Source organism: Nerophis lumbriciformis, linkage group LG21 (genome assembly GCF_033978685.3).
Source record: "Nerophis lumbriciformis linkage group LG21, RoL_Nlum_v2.1, whole genome shotgun sequence".
In the NCBI taxonomy this organism is placed as follows: domain Eukaryota; kingdom Metazoa; phylum Chordata; class Actinopteri; order Syngnathiformes; family Syngnathidae; genus Nerophis; species Nerophis lumbriciformis.
Genome location: NC_084568.2, coordinates 39,724,889 through 39,738,202, shown reverse-complemented (window position 1 = coordinate 39,738,202; position 13,314 = coordinate 39,724,889). Strand labels below are relative to the sequence as shown.

Genomic DNA, 13,314 nt, shown 5'->3' with positions numbered 1-13,314 from the left:
ACCTTTAACTTGTTAACAATATTAACTATATGTGTTAAACATGCTTGCATTATCTTTAAACACCTTTAACTTATTAACAATATTAACTATATGTGTTAAACATGCTTGCATTATCATTAAACACCTTTAACTTGTTAACAATATTAACTATATGTATTAAACATGCTTTTATTATCATTAAACACCTTTAACTTGTTAACAATATTAACTATATGTATTAAACATGCTTGTATTATCTTTAAACACCTTTAACTTGTTAACAATATTAACTATATGTATTAAACATTCTTGTATTATCATTAAACACCTTTAATTTATTAACAATATTAACTATATGTGTTAAACATGCTTGTATTATCTTTAAACACCTTTAACTTATTAATAATATTAACTATATGTATTAAACATGCTTTTATTATCATTAAACACCTTTAACTTGTTAACAATATTAACTATATGTATTAAACATGCTTGTATTATCTTTAAACACCTTTAACTTGTTAACAATATTACGGTAACTATATGTATTAAACATACTTGTATTATCATTAAACACCTTTAATTTATTAACAATATTAACTATATGTATTAAACATTCTTGTATTATCATTAAACACCTTTAATTTATTAACAATATTAACTATGTGTTAAACATGCTTGTATTATCTTTAAACACCTTTAACTTGTTAACAATATTAACTATATGTATTAAACATGCTTGCATTATCATTAAACACCTTTAACTTGTTAACAATATTAACTATATGTGTTAAACATGCTTGTATTATCTTTAAACACCTTAACTTGTTAACAATATTAACTATATGTGTTAAACATGCTTGCATTATCTTTAAACACCTTTAACTTATTAACAATATTAACTATATGTGTTAAACATGCTTGCATTATCTTTAAACACCTTTAATTTATTAACAATATTAACTATGTGTTAAACATGATTGCATTATCATTAAACACCTTTAACTTATTAACAAAAACATATATTTCATAAATAAGTAAATATAAATTATATATATGAATGAGGTAGATCCCCACGACTTGATCAATTGAAAAGTAGCTCGCCTGCAGAAAAAGTGTGAGCACCCCTGGCTTAGAAGAATTGAAGCTCCAACCTTTGTTAAACGTGTTACTTGGCTATAAGGAATGTATCTGAACTGCAGGAAATGTAATTCCACTTCCTGTTGTTCAAATAAACTTCCTGTGCAGTGGAGCCAATTCCTTTAGAAATAGTGGAAGTGAAGTGTTGAAATGACAATTGTGCACAAGCCTGGAAGAACTTTTGTACAAATGTTCTGTCTACCTGTGCTCAAAGAGGACGGGTGCAAAGGTGAGGAGCTGCCCAGGACATTCATACGCTGGCTCCGTTTCTAGGACACATGAAGAGAGTTTCAAGGTCACATGATTAGACGTCACGTGACCAGGTCTTACCCGCCACGTCTGACCCTCCTCTAGGGCGGCGCTCTGAGCTTCCACGGGGTTGTCAATGACGCGGCCCGTTCTTCCTGAGAAGTCCATGGCCACCAGAGAGTTTTCAGACACACTGCGCTGGTTTTAGGGTGGGCAGAGGGTGAGGGAATGGAGCAGAAGAAGGTCAGAGGTGTAAGAAGCCAGACACAGTCAGCGAGGCGTGACAAATCCTGTCTGCTCCACTTTTTCTTTCATTCACTTCATAAAACTCATCTCGTCGGACACGTTGTTGTGTTAAAGCTTGAAAAAGGAAGTGAACAATTGTGTTAGAAATGATTTCTAGACGGAAAGTAGGAGGAGGATTAAATAAGCTTGGCTTCTTGCTATTCCTTTTGTGAAACTGTAAACATGTGATGCATCGTATTGCAATCACTTTCTTTTCATTACTTCTTTCTCTTGCTTTCTTAAACATTTTTTTAGACTTCTCTGTGAGCGCTTTGAGTATCCAACAATAGAAAAGCGAGATATAAAATATAATCCATTATTATTAGGTCCAAAATAATATATACAGGTAAAAGCCAGTAAATTAGAATATTTTGAAAAACTTGATTTATTTCAGTAATTGCATTCAAAAGGTGTAACTTGTACATTATATTTATTCATTGCACACAGACTGATGCATTCAAATGTTTATTTCATTTAATTTTGATGATTTGAAGTGGCAACAAATGAAAATCCAAAATTCCGTGTGTCACAAAATTAGAATATTGTGTAAGGGTTAAATTTTGAAGACACCTGGTGCCACAAACTAATCAGCTGATTAACTCAAAACACCTGCAAAGGGCTTTAAATGGTCTCTCAGTCCAGTTCTGAAGCCTACACAAACATGGGGAGGACTTCAGATTTGACAGCTGTCCAAAAGGCAACCATCGACACATTGCACAAGGAGGGAAAGACACAAAAGGTTATTGCTGAAGAGGCTGGCTGTTCTCAGAGCTCTGTGTCCAAACACATTAATGGAGAGGCAAAGGGAAGGAAAAACTGTGGTCAGAAAAAGTGTACAAGCGATAGGGATCACCGCGCCCTGGTCAAGATTGTGAAAAAAAACCCATTCAAAAATGTGGGGGAGATTCAGAAGGAGTGGACAGCTGCTGGAGTCAGTGCTTCAAGATCCACCACCAAGAGACGCTTGAAAGACATGGGTTTCAACTGCCGCATACCTCGTGTCAAGCCACTGTTGACCAAGAAACAGCGCGAAAAGCGTCTCACCTGGGCTAAGGAAAAAAAGAGCTGGACTGCTGCTGAGTGGTCCAAAGTCATGTTTTCTGACGAAAGCAAATTTTGCATTTCCTTTGGAAATCGAGGTCCCAGAGTCTGGAGGAAGACAGGAGAGGCACAGGATCCACGTTGCCTGAAGTCTAGTGTAAAGTTTCCACCATCAGTGATGGTTTGGGGTGCCATGTCATCTGCTGGTGTCGGTCCACTCTGTTTCCTGAGATCCAGGGTCAACGCAGCCGTCTACCAGCAAGTTTTAGAGCACTTCATGCTTCCTGCTGCTGACCTGCTCTATGGAGATGGAGATTTCAAGTTCCAACAGGACTTGGCGCCTGCACACAGCGCAAAATCTACCCGTGCCTGGTTTACGGACCATGGTATTTCTGTTCTAAATTGGCCCGCCAACTCCCCTGACCTTAGCCCCATAGAAAATCTGTGGGGTATTGTGAAAAGGAAGATGCAGAATGCCAGACCCAAAAACGCAGAAGAGTTGAAGGCCACTATCAGAGCAACCTGGGCTCTCATAACACCTGAGCAGTGCCAGAAACTCATCGACTCCATGCCACGCCGCATTAACGCAGTAATTGAGGCAAAAGGAGCTCCAACCAAGTATTGAGTATTGTACATGCTCATATTTTTCATTTTCATACTTTTCAGTTGGCCAACATTTCTAAAAATCCCTTTTTTGTATTAGCCTTAAGTAATATTCTAATTTTGTGACACACGGAATTTTGGATTTTCATTTGTTGCCACTTCAAATCATCAAAATTACATGAAATAAACATTTGAATGCATCAGTCTGTGTGCAATGAATAAATATAATGTACAAGTTACACCTTTTGAATGCAATTACTGAAATAAATCAAGTTTTTCCAAATATTCTAATTTACTGGCTTTTACCTGTATATACAGTATATCAAAAATATATATGAAGCAGTTTGTGTTGTACTTACTATTATATGAACATGTGGTTATACTTAATACTTTTTTGTACTTACATATTATTGAGTTTTTACTTTTGGAAATAACCCATCCGCTTTACAGTTAAGGTAAATAAATGCACCAACTATAATTTGAGTCTTTTCAGTATGTATATATTTATATGTTTACAAGGATGTATACATTTACCGTATTTTTCGGACTATAAGTCGCAGTTTTTTTCCATAGTTTGGCCGGGGGTGCGACTTATACTCTGCAGCGACTTATGTGTGAAATGATTATTAATACATTAGCGTAAAATATCAAATAATATTATTTATCTCATTCACGTAAGAGACGAAGCAAATGTCCGCAATCGTCACACACACGTCAACAATCGTCACACACTTCAACCTAAAAGAATTCGGCGGGGGCGGGTCATGGCAGAAGTGCATTGTGGGTCATGGGATGCTAACTGCTGCTACATCCGTAGCTATTAAAATGGATTATTTCAACATTGGCGGGAACTTATAAAAACTGCGAAGGACTGAACTAAAATGGCAGCGAAAAGGAAATCATATACTGCAGGTTACAAGCTGGACGTAGTGAAATATGCAGCAGAGAGAGAACAGCGAGCAAGCAGCAGAAAGAAAGGACATACCAGAGGCGACACCGGGGAAGAAGATTTCATGGGATTTAGCGATTAGGCGTGACAGATTGTATAGCATGTTCTATATGTTATAGTTATTTGAATGACTCTTACCATAATATGCTACGTTAACATACCAGTTGGTTATTTATGCCTCATATAACGTACACTTATTCAGCCTGTTGTTCACTATTCTTCATTTATTTTAAATTGCCTTTCAAATGTCTATTCTTGCTGTTGGCTTTTTATCAAATACATGCGACTTATACTCCAGTGCGACTTATATATGTTTTTTTCCTTCTTTATTGTGCATTTTCGGCCGGTGCGACTTATACTTCGGAGCGACTTATACTCCGAAAAATACGGTATATGTATTTATCACACTTTTGCATTTTGATGAAACATACCAGCACGTCTTCCTATGAGGAAGCAGTGCCTGGGGAATCTGTGGAGGGCTCTCCTATTTCTGGGGCTGAGGTTGCCGAGGTAGTTAAAAAGCTCCTCGGTGGCAAGGCCCCGGGGGTGGATGAGATCCGCCCGGAGTTCCTTAAGGCTCTGGATGTTGTGGGGCTGTCTTGGTTGACAAGACTCTGCAGCATCGCGTGGACATCGGGGGCGGTACCTCTGGATTGGCAGACCGGGGTGGTGGTTCCTCTCTTTAAGAAGGGGAACCGGAGGGTGTGTTCCAACTATCGTGGGATCACACTCCTTCCGGTGTACTGGAGAGGAGGCTACGCCGGATAGTCGAACCTCGGATTCAGGAGGAACAGTGTGGTTTTCGTCCTGGTCGTGGAACTGTGGACCAGCTCTATACTCTCGGCAGGGTCCTTGAGGGTGCATGGGAGTTTGCCCAACCAGTCTACATGTGCTTTGTGGACTTGGAGAAGGCATTGGACCGTGTACCCCGGGAAGTCCTGTGGGGAGTGCTCAGAGAGTATGGGGTAACGGACTGTCTTATTGTGGCAGTTCGCTCCCTGTATAATCAGTGTCAGAGCTTGGTCCGCATTGCCGGCAGTAAGTCGGACACGTTTCCAGTGAGGGTTGGACTCCGCCAAGGCTGCCCTTTGTCACCCATTCTGTTCATAACCTTTATGGACAGAATTTCTAGGCGCAGTCAAGGCGTTGAGGGGATCTGGTTTGGTGGCTGCAGGATTAGGTCTCTGCTTTTTGCAGATGATGTGGTCCTGATGGCTTCATCTGGCCAGGATCTTCAGCTCTCACTGGATCGGTTCGCAGCTGAGTGTGAAGCGACTGGGATGGGAATCAGCACCTCCAAGTCCGAGTCCATGGTTCTCTCCCGGAAAAGGGTGGAGTGCCATCTCCGGGTTGGGGAGGAGATCTTGCCCCAAGTGGAGGAGTTCAAGTACCTCGGAGTCTTGTTCACGAGTGGGGGAAGAGTGGATCGTGAGATCGACAGGCGGATCGGTGCGGCGTCTTCAGTAATGCGGACGCTGTATCGATCCGTTGTGGTGAAGAAGGAGCTGAGCCGGAAGGCAAAGCTCTCGATTTACCGGTCGATCTACGTTCCCATCCTCACCTATGGTCATGAGCTTTGGGTCATGACCGAAAGGACAAGATCACGGGTACAAGCGGCCGAAATGTGTTTCCTCCGCCGGGTGGCGGGGCTCTCCCTTAGAGATAGGGTGAGAAGCTCTGCCATCCGGGGGGAGCTCAAAGTAAAGCCGCTGCTCCTCCACATGGAGAGGAGCCAGATGAGGTGGTTCGGGCATCTGGTCAGGATGCCACCCGAACGCCTCCCTAGGAAGGTGTTTCGGGCACGTCCGACCGGTAGGAGGCCACGGGGAAGACCCAGGACACGCTGGGAAGACTATGTCTCCCGGCTGGCCTGGGAACGCCTCGGGATCCCCCGGGAGGAGCTGGACGAAGTGGCTGGGGAGAGGGAAGTCTGGGCTTCCCTGCTTAAGCTGCTGCCCCCGCGACCCGACCTCGGATAAGCGGAAGAAGATGGATGGATGGATGGATGGATGAATTATCTTAGTAAATTACTTGCGTGCATAATTTAAATGAACTTTAAGAGACCTCAATATTTTGTCACAAATATTGTTCAAATGTTTTACTTCAAAGCGTGTCATTTATTTGTTCAAAACTTAGTACTGCCTGGGTTTATTCTGAAAAGAAGTTTGCCAAACCACTCCTCTGTGCAGTGCTCTACTTTTCAGGTACTTGTCCACAGGTAAGGTAAAGGAGCATGGGCCGTGTCCACACATGATGAATGTGATTGGTAGCATGAGGTCAAGTGTTACATAAGCAGCCAGATAGCAAAGAGTGAGTTGATGGGCTCGTTAACGGGTGCTCGCATGATTCTTACCACAGGCGTGGAGAAATGTGACAGGTTTGGCTTCCTGTGCTGGGGCACGCTGTAACTCTTATACAGGACGATGCCATGCTGGGGAAAACAAGCACGAGAATGTTTGCAGGGATCAACTTGTACATAAGAAAGGTTTAGGTACCTTAAGAAGTCTGAAAGCGGTCATCCAGCAGGTCCTGCTCTGCTCGTCCTCAGCACACAACATCTTCATCTCTTTGCAGTCTCCCCTGGCTTTACTGGGCTGGGAAAAAGAACACAACTTGAAAAGTCGCTTCCAATGAGGCCAAGCAAGACTGAATTGGATCTGATACAATTCTGGAGCACATAATGTACCAGTTTCTTTAGACCATAGGGCGCATCGGATTATAAGACTCATTTTAAGGGTCATATCTATATGTAAAACACTTCCTTTTGGTCTATATAACATGCAATTGTGTTTTTTGGTCAAATGTTGCATAGATGATGTTTTAGAGACCATCTTCAAGCTGCTTTCTGAACATCTATTCAGGATGTGCAGGAAGCATTTGGTAAGAAAAGTTGGTTTTGCATAAAAGGTCAAAACAGAACGACAGATAATATGTCCTTATACCAGAGGTGTGGACTCGAGTCACATGACTTGGACTCGAGTCAGACTCGAGTCATGAATTTGATGACTTTAGACTCGACTTGACAAAATGTAAAAAGACTTGCAACTCGACTTAGACTTTAACATCAATGACTTGTGACTTCACTTGGACTTGAGCCTTTTGAATTGACATGACTTGACATGACTTGCTACTTTCCCCAAAACCCAAAGATGAAAAAGTTATTCGGGAGCGCTCCGTATTTTTCATTGTGTACTTGTCTATCAGCGTTGCGTGTGTCAGCTGGTGTGCTCTCAGTACAACAGCCAATCAAATTAGATCTACTTTGTTTTCATCACACAGCATTCATCCAATCAAATTGCAGGACAACCAACGAAGAAGACATGTCCAAACCACACTCCAGTGAACAAAAAATGATACCTAAAATAATTTTGTTTGGGTATAAAAATTACGAGGTGGTCAACACAAAACGGTTTGCAGTATGCAACACATGCGGTTCGAAAATGACTGATGGAGAGGCAACAACTTCCAACTTCGTCCGGCATTTGAAGTTGCACAAAGAACGGTAAGTTTTGAATGTAAGATAACGTTTATTGGCTAAGTAACGTGACTTTTATTTGCTGTGTAGTTAAATCAGTGAGGCTGTAAACTCACTGCTAACGTTATAACGTTATTGCAAACACGGGAATCTGTTGCAGTTCACTACCTTATTCATACTTTTTGTTCAGTGATTTTTTTTAAGCAGGGTTACGTTAGTAAATACATCACACGTAACGTTAGACGGCGGTCAGCAGCACCGCGTATTTTAGCCACCTAAAAAAAGACAAAAATAGTAAAATAAAGGTCAGTTAAAATGTATACTATATTATGAATATGTGTACCGTTTTAGCTAGCTTTCTGACATACTGTTGGTTGTTTACCTCAGTGGTCCCCAACCACCGGGCCACGGCCCGGTACTGGTCCGTGGATCGATTGGTATCGGGCCGCACAAGAAATAATTTTTTTTTTCTTCTTTTTTTAATTAAATCAACATAAAAAACACAAGATACACTTACAAGTAGTGCACCAACCCAAAACAACTCTCTCCCCCTTTTGTTCTGAGCATTGAACATGAAGACTCTTCCTTCACTGTTCCGAGTGGCCATGAGAGTCTTGGCAGTGCCTGCCTCCAGTGCTCCAGTGGAGCGAGTTTTCAGCCATGGTGGCATCATACTACGCCCCCATCGTGCACAAATGACTGACAGACTCTTGGCTAATTTGGTCTTTTGCAAATGCAATGCAGCATAGGGCCCTGACATATAAAAAGTACAACTTTTTTGTTATGTTCACGTATATGTCATGTTTTTTCAATGTTAACACTTTTGTACAAATAAGTACATTTGCACTTTATTTTTCAATGTGTTTGTTCTGTAAAGGAATGAGTTAATGTTTAAAATGACTGGTTAATAGTGCTATTATAAAGTGCAATGTCAGCACAATTTTCTTTCCTGCAATTTAAAATGCACTTGTTTTAATAAATAAATACAGCGTTTGAAAAGCATACACAATCTGTGTTAATATATTAGTCTGTGGTTAAAAGGACTTGAAAAGACTCGAAACTCAAAATGCAGGACTTAGGACTTGACTTGAGACTTTCCAGTCTTGACTTTGGACTTGACTCGGGGCTTGCCTGTCTTGACTCGGGACTTGACTCGGACTTGAGGGCAAAGACTTGAGACTTACTTGTGACTTGCAAAACAATGACTTGGTCCCACCTCTGCCTTGTACACACACACACCATAATAATACCTGCATGTTGAAGCACAGTACGCCTGACTATGGTAGCCGTAATGCTCCGACTATCCTTCAAGCGGTGCGGCTTCGTAGCTGACCAAAGTCGTACTAAAACATGTTGTAAGACTTTTAAGGGCTGTGTGTAATGTTCTACATTCTCAATGAAACATCACATTTTGGGCTAGCTTGCTAACCGATACTTGCTAGAGTCATTTATTGAACCGGCATCGATCACACTTATCATTACACCTTGTACCAAAGAAAATGACTATGAAATCTGTAAGCACAACCAGAATTCATCTGTTCATTAAGCGCACCAGGTTGTAAGGCGCACTGTTGATTTTTGAGAAAATTGAAAGATTTTAAGAGCACCTCAGAGTCTGAAAAATACGGTATCTTGGAAATAAATTCTGCAAAATCATATGAACAAATCATGATGATCGATGCAGCATGGCTACTGAAATGAGAAATAAAGTCTTGCATTTTCTTTTCTTTAGATTTTGTTGATCACAAGAAATATTTATTTTTGACCTCTATTAATCATGTTTGATTTAGCATTAGCAAAAACAACTCAATAAAGAAGAGAATATAAATGCACTTAACATGTTAACACCTTCAACATCATCTTCATGTCTGCTTTTATAAACATCATGTCACTCCTTTTGTCAGATTGTTGTGCTAGTTTAAGCGCTTTTGGTGCAGTGTGCATTCTCCAGAGGTGTGGACTCGAGTCACATGACTTGGACTCGAGTCAGACTCGAGTCATGAATTTGATGACTTTAGACTCGACTTGACAAAATGTAAAAAGACTTGCAACTCGACTTAGACTTTAACATCAATGACTTGTGACTTCACTTGGACTTGAGCCTTTTGAATTGACATGACTTGACATGACTTGCTACTTTCCCCAAAACCCAAAGATGAAAAAGTTATTCGGGAGCGCTCCGTATTTTTCATTGTGTACTTGTCTATCAGCGTTGCGTGTGTCAGCTGGTGTGGTCTCAGTACAACAGCCAATCAAATTAGATCTACTTTGTTTTCATCACACAGCATTCATCCAATCAAATTGCAGGACAACCAACGAAGAAGACATGTCCAAACCACACGCCAGTGAACAAAAAATGATGCCTAAAATAATTTCGTTTGGGTATAAAAATTACGAGGTGGTCAACACAAAACGGTTTGCAGTATGCAACACATGCGGTTCGAAAATGACTGATGGAGAGGCAACAACTTCCAACTTCGTCCGGCATTTGAAGTTGCACAAAGAACGGTAAGTTTTGAATGTAAGATAACGTTTATTGGCTAAGTAACGTGACTTTTATTTGCTGTGTAGTTAAATCAGTGAGGCTGTAAACTCACAGCTAACGTTATAACGTTATTGCAAACACGGGAATCTGTTGCAGTTCACTACCTTATTCATACTTTTTGTTCAGTGATTTTTTTTAAGCAGGGTTACGTTAGTCAATATATCACACGTAACGTTAGACGGCGGTCAGCAGCACCGCGTATTTTAGCCACCTAAAAAAAGACAAAAATAGTCAAATAAAGGTCAGTTAAAATGTATACTATATTATGAATATGTGTACCGTTTTAGCTAGCTTTCTGACATACTGTTGGTTGTTTACCTCAGCGGTCCCCAACCACCGGGCCGCGGCCCGGTACTGGTCCGTGGATCGATTGGTATCGGGCCGCACAAGAAATAATTTTTTTTTCTTTCTTTTTTTAATTAAATCAACATAAAAAACACAAGATACACTTACAAGTAGTGCACCAACCCAAAACAACTCTCTCCCCCCTTTTGTTCTGGGCATTGAACATGAAGACTCTTCCTTCACTGTTCCGAGTGGCCATGAGAGTCTTGGCAGTGCCTGCCTCCAGTGCTCCAGTGGAGCGAGTTTTCAGCCATGGTGGCATCATACTACGCCCCCATCGTGCACAAATGACTGACAGACTCTTGGCTAATTTGGTCTTTTGCAAATGCAATGCAGCATAGGGCCCTGACATATAAAAAGTACAACTTTTGTGTTATGTTCACGTATATGTCATGTTTTTTCAATGTTAACACTTTTGTACAAATAAGTACATTTGCACTTTATTTTTCAATGTGTTTGTTCTGTAAAGGAATGAGTTAATGTTTAAAATGACTGGTTAATAGTGCTATTATAAAGTGCAATGTCAGCACAATTTTCTTTCCTGCAATTTAAAATGCACTTGTTTTAATAAATAAATACAGCGTTTGAAAAGCATACACAATCTGTGTTAATATATTAGTCTGTGGTTAAAAGGACTCGAAACTCAAAATGCAGGACTTAGGACTTGACTTGAGACTTTCCAGTCTTGACTTTGGACTTGACTCGGGGCTTGCCTGTCTTGACTCGGGACTTGACTCGGACTTGAGGGCAAAGACTTGAGACTTACTTGTGACTTGCAAAACAATGACTTGGTCCCACCTCTGCCATTCTCTACCATAATTATACAAAATAATATTTACCATACTTTTTGTCAGTCGATTGTTCTTAATGTTTTTTGGAGTCATTTTTCAGATCTAGAGGACCAACGTCTTCTATTATTGACTGGTCTGTGTCTGCAGCCTGTCACTACTGGATCAACTGCACATTTGCATTAACACTCCTTGGACATATTGGCAGAAATGTGGAGCTAAAGACCTCAAGAATTTTGAGTCATCCTGCAGTGCATTTATTTGCTTTAAAGTTCCTATAAATTTATGGATGGATTCATCAAAATGAATGCATGAATTTAGACAGCCGTAATAATAGATGTGTACGACATGTACAAATATGATGGTAAAAGTGATAGCAAATAAGCAGTTAGCGAAAATAAAAAATAATACAAAAATGACAATGAGCATTATTACACTACAAATGGAGCAATTCAAATACCAATAGAAATATCACTATTGATAATGAACAATACCAATAATTTACCTCTATTGTCAACAATACAGTTGTTTAAATGCAACAATACATATATGTAATGATAACTTGAGATACGAAAGAATGCAGAAAAATGGAGGGGGAGAAAGAGAAGCAACCTATAATTAACCTTGTAGATTGTTATAGTCACAATAGGTTAAGCTTTGTCAGTGTGCCATGTGTTATACCCAGTTTACCCTAGGGCAACATCGTTAATATATGTTTGATGAAACATGATTATGTGCATGAGTGTATGTATGTATATGTACTTGTATATGTACAGTATGTGTATATGTATGTTTGTACAGTGAATGTATATGTACAGTATGTGTATATGTATGTTTGTACAGTGAATGTATATGTACAGAATGTGTATATGTATGTTTGTACAGTGAATGTATATGTACAGTATGTGTATATGTATGTTTGTACAGTGAATGTATATGTACAGAATGTGTATATGTATGTTTGTACAGTGAATGTATATGTACAGTATGTGTATGTTTGTATAATGAATGTGCGTGTGGATGTACGAACTTTGAGTATGTAAATATGTACTGTATTTGTGTATGTATGTGGGAGCGTAGGTACCTATGTATGTATGTATGTATTAGAGATGCGCGGATAGGCAATTATTTCATCCGCAACCGCATCAGAAAGTCGTCAACCATCCGCCATCCACCCGATGTAACATTTGACCAGAACCGCATCCGCCCGCACCCGCCCGTTGTTATATATCTAATATAGACGATGCAAGGCATTAGTGAGGTTATAAAGCTTTTGCCTGTTAAAGAAAGGAGACTGATCCAATGCAGCACAGACATTCGCGTGCCACGCTGTCACGGCCCAGACGCACACCAGTGCGCAATCATATGGGAGCCGTGCTGAGCGCACCTCCAAGCGCGTCTCGCTGCCGGCGACGGCCGGGTATATGGGCCCGACGTTCCAGCGCCATCCATTTTCAGGGCTAGTTGATTCGGCAGGTGGGTTGTTACACACTCCTTAGCGGGTTCCGACTTACATGGCCACCGTCCTGCTGTCAATATCAACCAGGGTGAGCCCCACCCCTTTCGTGAGCGCACTGCGCCCGGAGTGACCCCTGTTACGCGCCCCCGGCAACAGGGGTGGCGGGCAGGTAAGCTGCTTACCTGCTGCGCGTGACGCCGGCCGCGGCGAAGGCGGACGAGGCGGACGAGGCGGGGTGTCGGTGCGGTGGTGACCCTGGACGTGCGTCGGGCCCTTCTCACGGATCGCCTCAGCTACGGCTCCCGGTGGGGCCCTCTCGGGGGAAGGGGCCTCGGTCCCGGACCCCGGCGAGGCGTCCCTTCTCCGCTCCGTAAAAGTGTCCATCTCTTCTTTTTTTCTTCTTCTGTTGTGGCATATGCTGCAGGTGCCTGCTCGTTTTTCGTATGTGGGTAACAA

General features: G+C 41.2%; 1 protein-coding gene across 4 annotated transcripts in view; it reads right to left on the bottom strand.

Moving 5' to 3' along the window:
• LOC133620808 (growth factor receptor-bound protein 10-like) overlaps positions 1–13,314 on the bottom strand; it is a 247,943-nt gene that overhangs the window by 12,999 nt on the left and 221,630 nt on the right. For all 4 annotated transcript variants that reach the window (XM_061982383.2, XM_072915601.1, XM_061982384.2 and 1 more), the window contains 4 exons: positions 6,742–6,840; positions 6,600–6,677; positions 1,450–1,566; positions 1,322–1,388 (listed from right to left, as the gene is read on the bottom strand). In XM_061982383.2, the coding sequence (XP_061838367.1) occupies positions 1,322–1,388; positions 1,450–1,566; positions 6,600–6,677; positions 6,742–6,840 (361 nt within the window). The remainder of the gene's footprint in view (positions 1–1,321; positions 1,389–1,449; positions 1,567–6,599; positions 6,678–6,741; positions 6,841–13,314) is intronic.